Source organism: Coprinopsis cinerea (genome assembly GCF_000182895.1).
Source record: "Coprinopsis cinerea okayama7#130 chromosome 1 map unlocalized cont3.1, whole genome shotgun sequence".
NCBI classification, from domain to species: Eukaryota; Fungi; Basidiomycota; class Agaricomycetes; order Agaricales; family Psathyrellaceae; genus Coprinopsis; species Coprinopsis cinerea.
This window is the reverse complement of record NW_003307544.1, coordinates 2,519,536-2,535,088: the sequence shown is the minus strand read 5'-3', so window position 1 is coordinate 2,535,088 and position 15,553 is coordinate 2,519,536. Positions and strand designations below refer to the sequence as shown.

Below are 15,553 nucleotides of genomic sequence, written 5' to 3'. Positions count from 1 at the left end.
AGGAGCGTCGCGTCGCTCATGGTTCCCATCCACAGCCCGAGTGCACCATCAAAGCTGAAGGCTGCGGTACCGAGACCTGCGCTTGCCTCCAAGACCCCACCAAGAACAAGAACAATGGATGCGGCTCCAGCAGCTGTACCTGCACATCGTACGTCTCCTTAGTTTCTGAAGACAGGGATATTTGACCAACGCGTCGCGTGTAGTTGCAGTTGCAAGGCCGGTGAATGCAAGTGCTAAACACCAAAGATTTCTGGGAGACGTGGAAGACATAGGAGAGCGCGTATATCTGCGTGAAGGTCAACAATGACGAGTTGTACAATAGATGAATGTAAAACATACCAGTGTAATGACCGTTCTATGAAACCTCTGCAAAAGGGTCTCCGCTCTGGTCCATGAGGTTACCACCCACGAGCGAGTCTGCCGGGTCGAGTTGAGAGAGGTCGTGGCTTCCCTCCAACGGCAGGCCGTCTGGCCCAAGTCCAGTCATATTCAACTCCAATTTGCCTTCTTTCTTCCCCTCGCCTTCTTCGCCATCATCCATATTGACGTCCATAGGTTTCAATGACGGATCGAGTTCGCTGCCCTGTGGAGGGTCTTCCGCTGTTGTCATTGAAAGTTGAGGTTTGGGCGAGGGTGCTTTAGAGGGAGTTTCTTCTGTCGTTGTGGCCTCTGGCTCGGGTTCAGCAGTTTCTTTGGATGCTGGTTCCGCTCTTGAGGGAGCGGCGGTTTCGTCTTGTTCCATTTCTTCGTCACCGTCCACGATTTCGGGTTCGTCAGGTAACGGCGCTAGCGGTTCATCGGCGTCGCCTTCATCATCGCTGAAATGCTTCGGTTTGTTTTCAGAACGGAACTTTAATATAATACCACGAGATAGGGTACCTGGACTTTGTCCGTCTTCACCCACTTGTACACTTTCAGGTTGGCGTTTATGTCGGACGGAACGAGTATTCTCTCCCAACATGGTACTGGTTGCATTAACTGACGACGCGCCGCTTCTGTGCTAGCTAAGCTAACTCCAATTCTTCTTCTCGTTGCCATTGGGTTCGCTAAACGGTGGTATACACGGGCTGGTAGAAGTTGGGTCGAGTTCAACGTTCAACTCGAGTTGGTTGACCAAGAAGTTAAGATTGATGTATTATGTAAGCATTGTACAGAGATGGTCTTGGCAAGGTTTGGGGCAGGCGGGAGGGACACTGAGAGGCAGAAGCCACTGGCAAGTATTCAGACTTGCTCAACCCAAGCAACCACATCTTGTTTGGTTAACTTCTTTCCTTTTATTTCGGATGGCCCTGATACGGAAGCCTGTCGACGCAAGTCGTTCGTTCAGTGATGTCAGGCAATCAAATCCGCTTATGCTAACCTTGGTGATGTCTTGAGAGGATTGCAGGGGTGTAGCTCGAAGTTCCTTCAACTTGGCTTCCAGAGCGTCGCATTTACTGAGTGAACGTATGAGAAAATAATTCCGCTTTTCAAAGAAGGAACGCACTCATGAATGTTTCTAGTTTCCTCTCTCCTCAACTCGAGTTGTCTTTGCATCATGAGCTCAAGGCTGCATCGGGCTTGCATGGGACGCAGGTCATTTGCTGCGGCCAGAAGATTCAGGGACAGAGTCTTCAGCCATGCCATGTGTCTGTTCCATTCGGGCGCTCCCTCCAGAGGTGGTGGGTCCAGTAGCGATGAGATGAGATTGGAATAGGTGACCAGCAGGGACTTGAGGACGGAAACAAGGGCTGGTCGCCTATCTTTACAGGTTCTGAGGAAATGAAGACGACGATGCCAGCAGGGACGGCGACATACCTACAGACGGGTCACTTGAGTACAGCTGTGTGATCCCAGCCTCGGCTAGGGAGGGATGCTTCTCTTTCACCTATCGGGGACGAGACATTACTCGGATGCGAGCAGAGGTATACAGTGGGTGTCGTACGGGCCACCTTTCGCCAAAGACATTATAGTGTGCGTCGGGTTCGTCTAGAATCCAATCAACGCGAGGTTTCTCCAACAATCCCAAGTCCCATTCTGGGACGTCCTTCTGGTCGGATAAAAGCTGGTGTTGGTTGACAGGGTGGTCCTGGTGGTCAGGGGCCCTTTCTTTGAGGAGAGCTAGTAATTTGAGATTATGAGAGGAGTATCTCGTGTAGTGGGAAGGGGGCGAAGGGAACGGATTCCGGACCTCGTTGACCTCGTCGTCGTCCATGAACAAGAGTATGTTCCTCCCAAAACGGGCAATTCCCCGCGTTCAAGTGCCGGCACCAGCGTTACAAGATCCGAGATGGTGGTTGGCGCTTCCTCTCCTTCAATAAAAGAACTCACCAAATGCCGTTCCTTATCCCTCCCTTGAACTCTCCTCCCTTCCCCTTCAAATGACAGAATTCCGCAACCCAATCCCATTGCCACACATCCCCGATGACCTCACCATACCCCAGTTCATGCTTCGTGAGATCACTGGTCGGCCACGACGACCCAGAAACGTCCCTTTCTTCATCGAGGATGCTACCGGTCGTGCCATAGGATACGAAGAGGTGTGTGCTGCATGAGACTGGCGGCCAGGCACACACTGACTCCCGCTGGCAGGCTCATCACCGAACCTACTCGATCGCCAATGCTCTGAGTCTAAAGTGGAAGATAGGTTCGTGGTCCATGACGTCGAATGGAGGCTCTTGTTCTAACAGCACGCGGTTAGGTCGAGGGGACGTCGGTTAGTGCACAATGGCATTGTCGTTACCATCCTTGCTTATCGTTATGGGAGGGCAGTATGTGTGTTTAGTCCAAATCATATCGGTGTGTACCACCCTCTATTTATGAACGCGTCCTAAAAGAGACTTCTCGTGCAGACTATGCTCCTGTTGTGTGGGCCGTCCACGTTCTTGGAGGAATCGTCACGCAAGTCTTTTGCCTGTATCCCATTCGTCTGCCCCAACTGACTTCTATCCTAGTCCGTCCAACCCCAGTTACACAGTAGAGGAACTCAAGTATCAGCTGGACGCCACAAAGGCGAAACTGATTGTTGCGCATCCTCTGTGTTTCAGTACTGCGTTATCAGCGGCTGATGCAACCCACCTCTCCGGGACTAACTCGATCGTTCTGTTCGATCCCTTGCCTGGTGAATCACTTCCGACTTTGAATGAACTCGTCGAATTCGGCGCGAGGCGTCCAGAGAATTACTGTGCTGTCCGTTTTAAACCCGGAGAAGCACGCTCTACAGTTGCCCTGCTGTCCTTTTCCAGTGGTACGACAGGTAAACCAAAGGTGAATGCCATTCACATACGCCCACAGTCTGGTCTATTCCAACTTTGAACTCTTCCAGGCTGTCGCTATCAGTCACTATTCTGTCATAGCAAATGTGATACAAATGGCCACTCATTACAACGTCAACGACCCCAACAATCCGTCCAAAACTCTCAGCCCCGGTGATGTAGCCATCGCAGGTGAGAACCCCGTCTCTCGATCTGGTTTGGCGTACTGACGGTGTTATCAAGTTCTGCCTTTCTTCCGTAAGTAGTCTATAGAAATTTCGCCGCCGAGGTCCTTGTTTATCTTCGGATTTAGATATCTACGGACTCGTAGTAACGGTAAGTCCACGAACTCGCATGCAGAGTTTGAAGCATCCTGATGGAAACATTCTAGATGCACTTTTTATTGTTTGCTTCGGTAGGCAAGCGCCCAACCATGACCGAAGCATCTGACTTAATATTCCGCACAGCTTACGCTTGTCGTCGTACCGAAGTTCAATCTGGACGATTACCTTCGAAGTATTGTTCAACACAGTGTGACCCACCTGTTGTAGGTGTTTTAACTTTCCCTCGAAAGGTTCGAGCGCAACAAACTGACTTCACGAAATAGCGTCGTACCTCCGCAGGTGGTGCTTCTCTGCAAGGTATTTCCACACAGCTCTACCACACAGAGTGCGATCTAACTCTCTTTCAGCACCCAGAGGTCAGGAAGTACGACCTTAGCCGTGTTAAATTCTGCTTTTCTGGAGCGGCGCCGTTGGGAGGCGAGCTGATGCAACAGCTAACCAAGATCTTGCCGAATGCAGTCATCGGACAAGGCTATGGTAAGTCGCCCTTGGGCGCGATATCTAGAGCGGCGTCTGACCGTCTTCAGGGCTGACGGAGACCTGCACCACCATTTCTATGGTGCCTCCCAATGTCAAATTGGGCCGCATCGGAAGTGCCGGCCAGATACTCCCCGGAATTACAGCCAGGGTTGTGAAGGAGGATGGAAGTCTGGCAAGTGAGGGTGAAGTGGGAGAGTTGGTCGTCACCGGCCCTTCAATGTCTCTGGGCTACTTGAACAACCCGAAAGCTACTGCTGAAACGTATGTGGATGGATGGGTTCGCACTGGAGATGAAGTTGTCATCAAAGACAATGAGGTCTACGTTGTCGACCGACTGAAGGCGAGTCCCAAACATCTTCGGCCGTGCAGTTAGCTCAACCTTGTGCAGGAAATTATGAAAGTTCGTGGTTTCCAAGTGGCGCCTGCAGAACTGGAAGCACATTTGTTGTTGCACCCCGACGTCGCTGATGCTTGCGTCGTTCCTAAAGCTGATGAGTATAGTGGGGAGGTTCCGTTAGCTTACGTAGTCCTTTCAAGACCAGCGACCGAACGGATAGGCAACAATCCGCGGAAGGCGGAGGATCTTAAGAAAGCCATCGCAAAGGTGGGTTTTCCGAGACTAAAGAGCACGAATAGTATCTAAATTCAATTCCTACAGCACGTCGCCGATGTAAAGGTCCCATATAAGCGCCTTGCAGGAGGGGTTGAGTTTATCGACGCCATTCCTAAGAACCCTTCGGGAAAGATTGTACGTGTTCTCTAAGCCTTTGAATAGGATGACGTGAGGTTCACCTGCCATCAGCTGCGCCGGATTTTGAGAGAGAAGGCGAAGACTCTGCCTAGCAAGAGGGCCCTTTTATCTAGACTCTAATACTACCCGCTTCATGTATCAGTATTTCTACATTTCAACTTGTTTTCCCGCAAGCGTCTAAAGTTGAACTGGGTGTGATCCGTAAAAGCGCCCAAGTCTTTTCTTTGCACATGTTTGGAGTCGACACTGCCACCGGTCAGAAAAACGGACGCGGTGTTACACGAAACCAAGTTGAGTAAACGAGGGACGGTGTCAGGATGGTTCGTAGAATCGCGTCGCAGGTGCACCAACAAGTCTCCCGCTTAATGCGAGGAGGTTACATCAAGAAAGAGCCTGTCTGGTTCAAAGCCGTCCTCGACAACCCCCCGCTCGCCCTGCCACCAAAAGCTCCTCCAGCGCGAACAGCATACGACCGCAAACCCCAGCTCGCACCGCTACAGGCGTATCCCAAAAACCCCAAACCGCTACCCATTTACTATATTGAAGATGACTTGAGAAGACAATTCTTCCGGGACCACCCCTTTGAAGCGTTCCGACCACGTACACTTGTGGAGGCGGATAGGATTCATGATGCTCACCCTGTCAAGGGCGAGAACTGGACGCGGTTGAGGCAGCGAGGCAGGAATCCCACACCTGAAGAGTATGTCACACAGGATATATCACTGCTGTTCATGTTCTGACCGACTATAGCGCCATCCAATATGCCTTGAATCTCTATCAATACCACGGAGTTTCGCTCAGCGAAGCCTACGCCCGCTCTGTCGCTCAATTCCGTGCCCTCCGCTCTGAGCACCACGTCGCCACCGTATTCGCAGTAATGGAAGCAGAGGCTCTCGGAGGAACATTTGCACCTGACGAGGTCGACAGGACATTCCAAAAGGAAGCAGAGGCGCTGGAAACCTGGCAACTCAAGGAGAAGAAGGATGAGGGTGCATTGGCTGCTCGAAAACGATGGAAGGCCATTGTAGAGAAGCGGGACGGAGTAGACCAGTGGACCAAGGGAGAAGAATATGTCAGGCTGTGGAAGGAGGGTGTTCGTCCAGACTATTCACCCATATTGGCAGAGTAGACGCTTGCCAGCGCTATGCATCGTACACCACTAGACTAATCCGGTTATACTCATCTTTAATCTTACTCCAGACTCTAACGCTGAACCATCTCAAACACTGAACGGGCACCTGGAACTAGAAATGGCAAGGTACAATGGCGAGGTGAAGTACTGGTATTATGAACTAATGAAGATGCTAGATGCCGCGTCATGCTTTTGTCTTTGCCGCAGCTATTCTCGACTGGGCAGCTTGCGCTGCGTTCATGCCCATCCACGTCTTCTCCACCAACGAAAGAAGCTTCTGCATATCTGAACTCCAGTCGTTCATGACATCTTCCGTATTGCGAGGCTTTCGGAAGTCGATGATACCCGCAGGCCTGTCGATCCTTGCCCAGATGGTTCCCGAAACGACGAGACGAGAAAGGATTTCTTCTGTTTGCTTGGTTGAGAGGTCGAGCAGACTAGCAAGTCGGGCCAATGTTATCCGCGTGTAATATTTGGACACCACTCGGATATTCTAAGAGTAATTGAGTGGACGACCAAGCGTTGAGGCAGTTGGTGCTTACATGTTCAATAACCCGCGTATGGAGGTCTTCCCAGCGCTTCTCCACGCTGAATACGGGCGTCTGCTTCAGGACCTTGCCATACATAGCCTCGATCCCTGGCCATCTCATCAGTTCCTCCGTCACGAAACATTTCACGAGATTGCTGCGACAGAATTAACACTTTTTTCCTATGCGGTGGAACGACCACTTACGCTTGCAATTCCAGTTTGGTGAGAGCCGGGTTCGCGTGAAGGTGATGCAACATGTTTGACTGTTCGTTATCGTATGGTGCGAGAACAACGTAGTAGACAATATGTTCTAGTGCCTATTCCAAGTCATTAGAACGAGTAAACACTCGATGAGAGGTGCACTTACAGCTCGGCCTCTAATCTCGTCGTCCTTCTTAATAGATGGGGTTTCCCATACTTTCTCATAGTATTTGGCAGCGTCAAGATAAGCGTCGTGTTGCAAGGCGTATTGGATCATCATTTCGTAGTATTTGAGTTTGAGGTCCTATTGAACAGTCAGATCTGTGTTTTGAGGCAGAAAACTAGATTGCATACCTCGTTCTCCTCCTCCTTGAGGAACTCCTCATTGACCTTTCGTCCACCGACTCGCACCTTGACCCATTCCGCCTCACCTCCACCCAACGCATCTTTGCTGTCCTTCTTGCCCTTTTCTGCATCCTTCGATCGAGCCACTTTAATCAACAGTCGCATTTGTTCGAGGATGAATTCAGTCTTCTCCCGTCTCTCCATCGAAGAGTAGGTTTCGACTTGCAGATCCGAAAGGAGGTCAGAGGCAGTTTGCAATGCCTCTTTGGGGTCCTTAGCTTTCCCTGAAAGCACTTGTTCTTCATGGTGCTTGGAGAGAAGGAGTGTTACACGAGCTCGGGGCGTTTCGAGGAAGATCTGGCCATGCGTAAGTCAAGGTCTTGCCTTGACATCGGGATGCACGAACCTTGCCCTCCGTCACCGTTCGCAACGTATCCAAAAGCTCAAGCCATCGTTCCTCCCCATCCCGCTTTTTGACTTCTGGTAGCCAAGTAATGACCAGCTCGACAAAGGATTGAATCACGGCCTTGAGCTGACCGTGCTTCTTGCTGAGGAGGAGGATGGTAGAGTTGAGAAGCGGGTAATCGCGGGCATCGTAACAGTGTTGGACAGCGGCTTTGGCTAATCGCGTCGTAGAAGATAGATCGGCTGCCTAGAAATCCATGTTAGATTTGCTGCATCGTCTATTGTGTTCGACTAACATTTCTTGTCAACTTCTCCTGGGCTAGAATCTTGTCGAGCGCCTCTTGTACTTTGCCGGACTATCGACCATCCCATTAATTAGTCTCTTCAGGTACCTTGAGAAACCTGATCCACGCACTTTAGCGAGGGCTTCAGCCTCTGGAAGAAGTGCATCGACCTCCTTGGTAAAGTCTTTCTCTTGTTTCTTGTTGTCGGCCATAATGAAGCGGTAAGTAGTGGAGGATTTAAGTGGACGTTTAGTGCATTCGCGGTCACGGTGACGCGTCGTGGTGTTGTTGGTCTCTGTTTGTGTCAGGGGGAAGATGACGTCTCCGGCTCGGTCGGCCACCTTACTTGGACTTTCGCGCAGGGAAGGAAAAGAATGTATTGGCATAGGCATAGGCATACTGGGCATAGATACATAGAGCATAAGTGGGTTGATTGTCCTGGAAGAGAAGGTACGAAAAAACGGAACGGCATATAGGGGCATATGGTGGAAGCCATTAGATGCAGACGGTCGAAATCGTGTCCAAAGGTATTTCGGTCTGGTTTGGAGAAGCGCTGTTTACCTGCGTTCCACTGGAGACCAGCGAGAAGTTAGGCTCCCTTTTAGCGAACGGGTACTTGGTTGCGGTCAATAGCTGGAGGCCGACGCGTGAAGGAATGGCCATGGGGTAGGTGATGAGGTATTTGTAGACGAACGAGAAGAACCCGAGGATCGAAGGGACGAGGTAGAGTTGTCGGAGAACGCTGCTAGCAAGAATACGTTGGGTCTTCTCATCAGCGGGTGGTGGAGTTGCGTCGATACCCTTGGATTCGCACTCGACTGTTGCGTCGATTTCTGTGGACACCATCACGGGCATGGCTTCAACGGCCATCTCGCAAGTGGGTGGTGTCGCATCGACAGAGGCGGATACAGAAGTCTTGACAGCATCAACTGAGCGGCTAACGAGTGCAGGGTTGCATTGGATACCCATGGTGGCCATGCGAGGCCCAGTCGCAGCTACACCTCGATTGACCAAGATCGGCGTGGCGTCAATGCCAACATTGGCAGTCTTCGGGTACTTGGGAGGGGGTGCACGAGCAAAGGACCTCTCGAGGCTTCGGAGACGCTGGATATGGGGCAGCATATCACACGCCGTCTGCCAGCTCTTGGCATTTGCCTCATTGAACCCAGGTCGATTCTTCTCTTGGAACCATCGCAAATTCTCCAGGCGAGGAGCCAAGTGGCTGAGAAGGATAGCGACCTGCAGCGGGTCACCAATCCAAGAGTGGCCCACGTGCAAGCGAACCAAGGAGTGGGAGGCAAAAGATGGCGACTCCATAATGGCTGGGGTACCTTCAGCAGCCTGGACAACGGCGGCGATGGTGTGCAAGTGCTTGCAGCGCTTGGTCAGGATGGAGAGGTTCTCCAGGGTGATCCTGGGTCCGGTGGAGTTGGGTGCGAATCGCGCCAACGGGCAGAGGCGAAGCACCTCCAATCGGGGACACGCAAAAGCGAGAGCCTCCAAGTCCTCTGGCAAGAAGACAATGGACTCGGGGAGGTCGATCTCGAACCGAGTGAGAGAGGTCAAGTCGGTGAGGTGCTTCAACGAAAGGCGGTTGGACGCCGGCTCCCCCCGCGAAGACAAGCGAAGAAGGTCGGCGTATCTAGTAGCGCCGTTCGCAGAAATCTTCAGAGTTTGCAAGGAGTCGCTGAATGCCTCGCTAATGAGATAGCAGAGGTCTTGCCAGTCAGCATTGTCGGGAGGGTCGTCGATGAGGAGGTCGAGGTGTGCGAGTGGACTCGAGAGGTGCTTTAAAAAGACGGCAATGTTGCCAACCTCCCCTGTAAGTTGAACTCGGCGCAATTGTGCGAATGATTCCCTGGAGGGAAGGTAATCGGTCAAGCGCAAGGCAGACCTACGGAGCTCTGCAAAGTCGAGCTCTTCGCCGGAGAAAATGCCACTGTCGGTAGAGCAAATAGAGCTGGGGGTGGAGCATCCCGAACGAGGGTGGATTTCGTCGAAGAAACCTTCGACGGCAATGGGAGAACGACCGGTGAGGTCGAGTTGCAAGGACTTGAGTTTGGGAAGGCTGGAAACCCAACGTCCAACGCCTGACGAGAGAGCGCCGGGAGCAACGAGGACTATCTTCTCAATGTTCTCTTGACGGATGAGGAGTTCCGTGAAAGAGTCTGGTAAACTGGTAGGAGAGCTGAACGAGAAAGACGAAAGCAGCGACCTGCTGGACATGTCAGCCAAAAAGGCTGCAACCTGTTGCTGCTTGAAGTTGGCGCCCAACTCAAGGTGGACAGTCCGCAGTTCGGGGGTCAGGAACATGGAGCATCGGTCCAGGCCAGCTGGGGTCTCTGCTTTCCAAATGATTTCCTGAAGGTGGGGGAGGATGTACAAATAGGGTCGTTGCTCGTCGAGGATAGGGAAGACGGAGGCGGCAACGTTATTGGCGGTCTCGTCGTAGGCGATGCGTCGGACTCGCTCTGAGTACTTGCAGACGATTTCCCAGTCGGCATCTTCAGGGATCTGGGCCTGTATGCGAGTATTTTGCTCAGCTCAGAGGGACTCGTACAAAAATACTGGCTTAAGCAGGACTTACGAAACCCAGGCCAGGTCGCTTGGCCTTCTTCAAAATATGGTTAGGGAACAAGCCAAGGAGGGGGACGATGGAGTCCAAGTCCCTCCACAGGACATTGAGGGCTGGCTCAGAGATTGCACGGCAAGTCCGAGCAAGGCGGGAAAGAGCGCGCTTCCCGTTGGGTGTGTCCAAGATGGCTTCAAAGAGTTTCTTGGCGGCCTCTGGGTCACGAAGAATAGCGGGGAGCATAGCTTGCTCACCCTTCGAGATAGGGTGTTGAGACGTCCGGCGGCCCTTTTTGTTCCTAGACTGGGTGGCCATAGAGGTAGTCGATGAAAATAAGTCGTTCCCTAGAAATGACACAAAGCAATGGCAGTCGAATGGCGACTGCAAAACCCACTAGAGGGGCAAAAGTGAAGAGAGATGAAGGGAGCTCGAAGATACTTAAACGGCGCAGCAGCGAGGTGGCCATGCTGCTTGCTGCAAGGCATTTCCTGGTATGCTGCTTTCGATCATAAGTTCGAACACGAGTCTTCATGTTCATTTACGAAAGGGTCGAGTGAGGTTAACATGAGGCGAACTTCATCCCGAGTTGGGGTCCCAACCGAGATCGTCACCCTCCAGCTTGCTGGTTAGACGTTCATGGTCATGAAAATCATTGCCAGCGCAATTGCAGGACTAAGTCCGTTAGTTGTGTTCCCGCAGCTGCAGGGACGAGGTGGTAGGCGATGGATGAACAGGTCGCGAGGCCGTGTTAGTTGTTCGTCTGTCAAAGCCAGGAGGCACACACGTGCCGGGGGCAGTTCCATGGCATGAAGAATCCTTGCATTCATTAGATATTGCCTGTGAAGCTTGAGATAATCTCAAACACCATCAGTGGATAATGATACCCAACGAAAAGTCACTCAATAGATATCCGACATAGCCTTTACAGTTCGGCCACCTCCCAAGGGACCGGCTCTCCTTCCCATTCATCATCCTCTCCTGCTAGTTTCCCCTCCCCGTCGCTCCCTTCCTCTTCTCCAACGTCCCAGATCTCGCCTTTCTTAGGGTCGTACTGTGATACCCGACGACGGTAAACAAGGGACTGGAACACCTTCTCCGCCTCGCGATCGGTGGAGGTCGTGTCCGCGTCTAACGCTAATACGTTTCGGAGCTTGTCAGGTAAATCGATCACAGTGGTTGTAGTATCAGGTCGCGTTTGACTTGAAAGGTGTGATCCCTGCTGTTTCCCATGCCGCAGGTAAGTCAAAACAGGGTCGTAGTCTGAACCCATGTCATCATCGGACGCGACTTCCACGGTTCGTGCTCGATGGACAACTTTGACTTTGCCAGCCAGGTCGTCCGAGGTCGTGTCGTCTTCCGATTGTTCATCAGCGGCCATCTTTGCTTTCTTCCTGCCATCGACGCCATTGGGGTCGGCTTTGCGCTTCCCTTTATTCTTATAAGTTATTGACGATGTCGTCCCTGTTGCTGGAGGGGATGGGGGAAGGAGCGGGGACTTGCTCCTCGGCTTTGGGGAACGAGTAGACGGATCTTCCTCAGATGGGGTAGCAGACCCTGAAGGGACTGATTGAGGACCCTCACTGATTGCACGAGACTTGTCGGAAGATGTCTTGGGACCTGATAGGAATTGCGTCAGGGTTTGTTGCTTGCCATTAGCCTGAGGGAAGATCTTCGACTTTGCGTTAGATGCCTTCGCGTTCTTTGGTTGTTTAACTGCTCGTCGTTGACCGGGTTGAGTCGAGCTTCCGGGTAGTGGGCCATCAAACACATCAGCCTCCGTCGCAGCGCTCGCCGGCCGTTTATTCAAGCCAAAGATGTCGCCCGAGGGAATGGCGGTGTCTTCGAAGAGGGTGGTGAACCCTCTCGCCGAGGGCACCGGTTTAACGGGTGAATCGTCAACAAACGACGAATTTCCGACCAGGGTTTCCGCGTCCTCCTCGTCATCGTCGCTGTCAGGCATATTAAAGGTGAGCTTAGGGAAAGGCAGCGACAATTCTGGGCTTGTCTTTCTCCTGCGTTTCTCTTTGTTGGGCGATGGAGAGACGGGTTCTCCGCGTAGACGTTTTCTAGCTCGAGAAATGGTATTGGGAGGCTCAGGGGTAGATGTAAACCGACTGTTTGAAGCGCCTGTCGGTAAGAACACCGGTTGTTCTATTCGGGGTCTTGACTTGACTGGACTGGTGAAGGGGTTGGAGAGGGGACGCGGTGTTTTGGGAGCAATTGGAAATTGGTCTTTGGCTTTAGCCTTCTGAGGGGAGAACGGATTGAATGTCGAGAGTGGGCCCGTGGAACCAAGGACGCGCTTGGTGGACAACGCCGTTGCCCGCTTTCCACCATTTCTGGAGGGCGTGGCCGGTGGTGGTGGTGTCCTGGATCCAGATGAGGTGGCCTCGGGGGCTGCTTTCGATTCCTTTGCAGCCTTCTGAAGTCTCTTGTATTGTTTATATTTCTGAGCTAGAGAATATTAGAAACCGGCACCTTCAGAATATTGGATCAGAAAACCTACCAATCTCTGGACGTTTCTTGATTTCGTTTACATCTGGGTCTCTGCCCTCCTTTGCACGAAATTGTCGTTCCCATTGCTTTATCTCAGCACGTAAAGAGGCGAGGTCAGACATGGATGGCGCGAGAAAGGTGGACGGGGACAAGTTTTGACGCGTGCCGCGTCTGTTGAGCCAAACAAGGCCACTTGAACAGTTCGTGTTGGTCTCACGGGACTTTGCCCTTTGCCAACACCGTCGCACATCGCTCACAACACCATTCTTTTTACGAAACTCTTCCTTTTACGAACGACATGAACATTTCACGACCAAGACCCAGCATTCTCTCCTTGTTCGACCCACTCTCAGCGACGCCCGAGCCCTCGACCCCTCCACGCAACTCGGAATCGCCCAACCTCGACTCTGACAAGGAGAACGAAGACCCTCCAAGGAACGAACTCACTTTAACAACCTTCTTTAATCGAACCTACAAGGTCCAACATCCTTCACCGAAGCGTTTGACTCGCCGTTTGGTTGATGTCGGAGACGTGACCGTCGACAACATCGCGGCACCCCTCTGGTCCACCGAGGAGGACTCGGACGAGGAAGAGTTTAACAAAGCCTTGGCCGGAATGGAGGATAATGAGAACGATACGCTCACCTTTCGCCAGATGGCTGAAGCCGCGACACCCAAATGGACCACACCAAAAGCGTCTCATCACGGTGTAACCTCACCCGTAACCTCACCCGTAACCTCACCCTCTCATCCCAGAACCCCACTCGCTGACCTACCCCTCGAGCAAGAAGCGACCCCTATCTTCCGCAACAAGGTTCTCAAGGGTCAGTTGTCTGTGCCCTCGAAGCTGGCCCAAGTAGTGTCTCCTCAAATCGTCATCACCGAACCGGATATCGTCGAAGATGAGCCGAAGGCCGAAACCGTTCAGAGCCCTCCACTTCAGGAAAACTTGTCCCCACCCGCTCCTTGTGCATCCCTTGGAAACTCGGCTTCATCGCTGAATATCTCCAATTTGCCTGCCGGAGACGTGTCTCTCATCGACGAAGCCGCAAGCCCGTCTCTTTTTTCCCTGTCCATCAGCAGCGATGCCTCCGGACCTGCTTCAACCTCCCTGGATCTCTCAATGTTGAGACCAAACCCTCCTAACACATCGTCGGCTGACTCTAGTCGCCATTCGATTGACCTTCAAGCTTCATTCCAACTGCACATGGATTCCGAAGTCACTTTCGATTTGCTCAACGACAAGATCTCGTTCTTTGATACCGACAAAAACGGACTTGAGTGCAGCATCCCCGACTTTGGTGAAGGAAGCTTCGACTTGGACTTTGAAGAAGCCAGGCTAGATGCTCTCGCTTCTACCACAGACAAGGAGGAAACTCGAGATGAGACCCGTATGATCCGAGAGCCATCCCCTTCAGACTGTGAAGATATGGAAAGCGGCGTTGTTGAACAAGCCAAGGGCACTCTCTTTGGACTTCCTGACGAATACAGTAAGTCGTTCATCTCAGTTACGTTTTCCATATGTTAACATGCCCTTAAGGTCCCGAGACCCCTACAGAAGGAAGCTTCCCTCGGTATGATGGTTTCAAGCATTCCGCAGACGTCTTTAATACAGGTTGGTTCTACCCAGGCCCTCTTCGGTTAACGTTATTTACTCCTTGGCGCAGGCACTCCCAAAGTCAGTCTCAACAAAGCTAGGGCCAGCAAACTCCAAACACCCAGCCCTCCACGGACTTCCGAGCCTTCTACCCCTGGCATTGCAACTCCAAGGAACATTCGCTCCATTCCAGTTCCTCCTCCTGTTGCCGGGTTGCGGATCGTCAAACGTAGCAAGCTTGCTCTGCAGAAGACCAATGAAGCAATTGCGAAATCCATCGAGGCTGTCGTCCCGAAGAAAGAGAAGACCTCGCCACCGATCGCCTCCGCCAGTCGTCGTCCGAGCTTGTCTCAGCCTATGACGCAGCCAGGATCGGCAACTTCGACCTTGAAAGCCGTTCGCCCATCAACCTCCAGAATAGATATTGCCCGCTCAAACCCAGCTCCAGTCGCACGGCGCCCCCTAGGTTCTGACGGACCTCGTCGAGTCTTGGTGGACGACCAGCAGAGACCACCGGCAGCTGCTCCCCGAGCTAACTCCGGTAGAGCTGTACCGTCGTCCACGGTAGCCACGGGTGGCCCTCGTCGTGTGCCGATTGCAGGCTCAACTATGGGTACCAGCGCCAGAGGGTCCAGTTTGAGGCAGGTTGCAGCACCTGCCACCAGCCTCCCGAGACCCGCTTCGAAAGCCACGGGAGCATCTTCGATCCCTTTGCCCTCCGGGCGTAGCGGTATCAGCAGGCTGCCTGCCCCTTCTGTCGTTGTTCGACCAACTGCCCCTCCCGCCAGAGAGGGGGTGAAAGGAGTCCCAATCCGCAGAGTCATCTGAAAGATTGTTCTAGCAAGTTCTGTTCTGTTTTCAACTTTGGACGTCACCATGCATATAACTTATTGTAGCTGTCGACATTGTTTTCTAGCAAAGTAATATACTTATTTGTCCGAATCTCAAGTCCATTCGGCTGAGGATTAGCCTGCGGTTCCGTACTATCAATGTAGATGTCTTAAAAACACCTATCCGATCAGGCAAGAGAGAAACGTGGATGTTTGCCGGAGGGTAAATCTTAAAAGAGTCGGTCCACAGCACGCAGTAAAGAATCCCGGTCTTCCCCTAGCGAATGGGTGCCGTTCTTGCGCTCCTGCCACGACGTTGACGCTGTCGTCGATGAAGCTACGCCTTCGAATTCC

General features: G+C 52.3%; 7 protein-coding genes across 7 annotated transcripts; 3 read left to right on the top strand and 4 right to left on the bottom strand.

Moving 5' to 3' along the window:
* Nucleotides 1–233: 233 nt before the first annotated feature.
* On the bottom strand, nucleotides 234–2,194 carry CC1G_13698 (hypothetical protein; the record flags this gene model as incomplete). Its single annotated transcript, XM_002912120.1, has 7 exons — nucleotides 234–286; nucleotides 340–355; nucleotides 410–826; nucleotides 1,361–1,436; nucleotides 1,487–1,742; nucleotides 1,798–1,867; nucleotides 1,925–2,194. 7 exons carry the CDS (start codon nucleotides 2,192–2,194, stop codon nucleotides 234–236), a joined length of 1,158 nt encoding a protein of 385 aa, XP_002912166.1.
* A 145-nt stretch (nucleotides 2,195–2,339) lies between these two features.
* Nucleotides 2,340–4,928, top strand: CC1G_01774 (AMP dependent CoA ligase; the record flags this gene model as incomplete). Its single annotated transcript, XM_001829042.2, has 17 exons — nucleotides 2,340–2,519; nucleotides 2,572–2,626; nucleotides 2,681–2,695; nucleotides 2,752–2,778; nucleotides 2,832–2,880; nucleotides 2,934–3,246; nucleotides 3,305–3,425; nucleotides 3,477–3,491; nucleotides 3,547–3,569; nucleotides 3,625–3,648; nucleotides 3,701–3,780; nucleotides 3,841–3,874; nucleotides 3,925–4,054; nucleotides 4,105–4,382; nucleotides 4,446–4,661; nucleotides 4,716–4,805; nucleotides 4,860–4,928. Exons 1-17 carry the CDS (start codon nucleotides 2,361–2,363, stop codon nucleotides 4,926–4,928), a joined length of 1,698 nt encoding a protein of 565 aa, XP_001829094.2. The 5' UTR covers nucleotides 2,340–2,360.
* Nucleotides 4,929–5,125: 197 nt separating this feature from the next.
* Nucleotides 5,126–5,937, top strand: CC1G_01773 (hypothetical protein; the record flags this gene model as incomplete). Its single annotated transcript, XM_001829041.1, has 2 exons — nucleotides 5,126–5,508; nucleotides 5,559–5,937. The coding sequence occupies 2 exons, from the start codon at nucleotides 5,126–5,128 to the stop codon at nucleotides 5,935–5,937; spliced, it is 762 nt and encodes a 253-aa protein (XP_001829093.1).
* A 187-nt stretch (nucleotides 5,938–6,124) lies between these two features.
* Nucleotides 6,125–7,926, bottom strand: CC1G_01772 (26S proteasome non-ATPase regulatory subunit 12; the record flags this gene model as incomplete). Its single annotated transcript, XM_001829040.2, has 8 exons — nucleotides 7,836–7,926; nucleotides 7,717–7,776; nucleotides 7,422–7,667; nucleotides 7,025–7,372; nucleotides 6,837–6,974; nucleotides 6,674–6,786; nucleotides 6,483–6,624; nucleotides 6,125–6,433 (listed from the first exon to the last, which is right to left on the bottom strand). Exons 1-8 carry the CDS (start codon nucleotides 7,914–7,916, stop codon nucleotides 6,125–6,127), a joined length of 1,437 nt encoding a protein of 478 aa, XP_001829092.1. The 5' UTR covers nucleotides 7,917–7,926.
* Nucleotides 7,927–8,199: 273 nt separating this feature from the next.
* On the bottom strand, nucleotides 8,200–10,591 carry CC1G_01771 (hypothetical protein; the record flags this gene model as incomplete). Its single annotated transcript, XM_001829039.1, has 2 exons — nucleotides 8,200–10,224; nucleotides 10,292–10,591. 2 exons carry the CDS (start codon nucleotides 10,589–10,591, stop codon nucleotides 8,200–8,202), a joined length of 2,325 nt encoding a protein of 774 aa, XP_001829091.1.
* Nucleotides 10,592–11,159: 568 nt separating this feature from the next.
* On the bottom strand, nucleotides 11,160–12,894 carry CC1G_01770 (hypothetical protein; the record flags this gene model as incomplete). The annotated part of the gene is made up of 2 exons (XM_001829038.2): nucleotides 11,160–12,730; nucleotides 12,783–12,894. 2 exons carry the CDS (start codon nucleotides 12,892–12,894, stop codon nucleotides 11,199–11,201), a joined length of 1,644 nt encoding a protein of 547 aa, XP_001829090.1. The 3' UTR covers nucleotides 11,160–11,198.
* Nucleotides 12,895–13,070: 176 nt separating this feature from the next.
* Nucleotides 13,071–15,263, top strand: CC1G_01769 (hypothetical protein; the record flags this gene model as incomplete). Its single annotated transcript, XM_001829037.2, has 3 exons — nucleotides 13,071–14,262; nucleotides 14,313–14,387; nucleotides 14,440–15,263. The coding sequence occupies 3 exons, from the start codon at nucleotides 13,071–13,073 to the stop codon at nucleotides 15,195–15,197; spliced, it is 2,025 nt and encodes a 674-aa protein (XP_001829089.2). The 3' UTR covers nucleotides 15,198–15,263.
* Nucleotides 15,264–15,553: the final 290 nt, after the last annotated feature.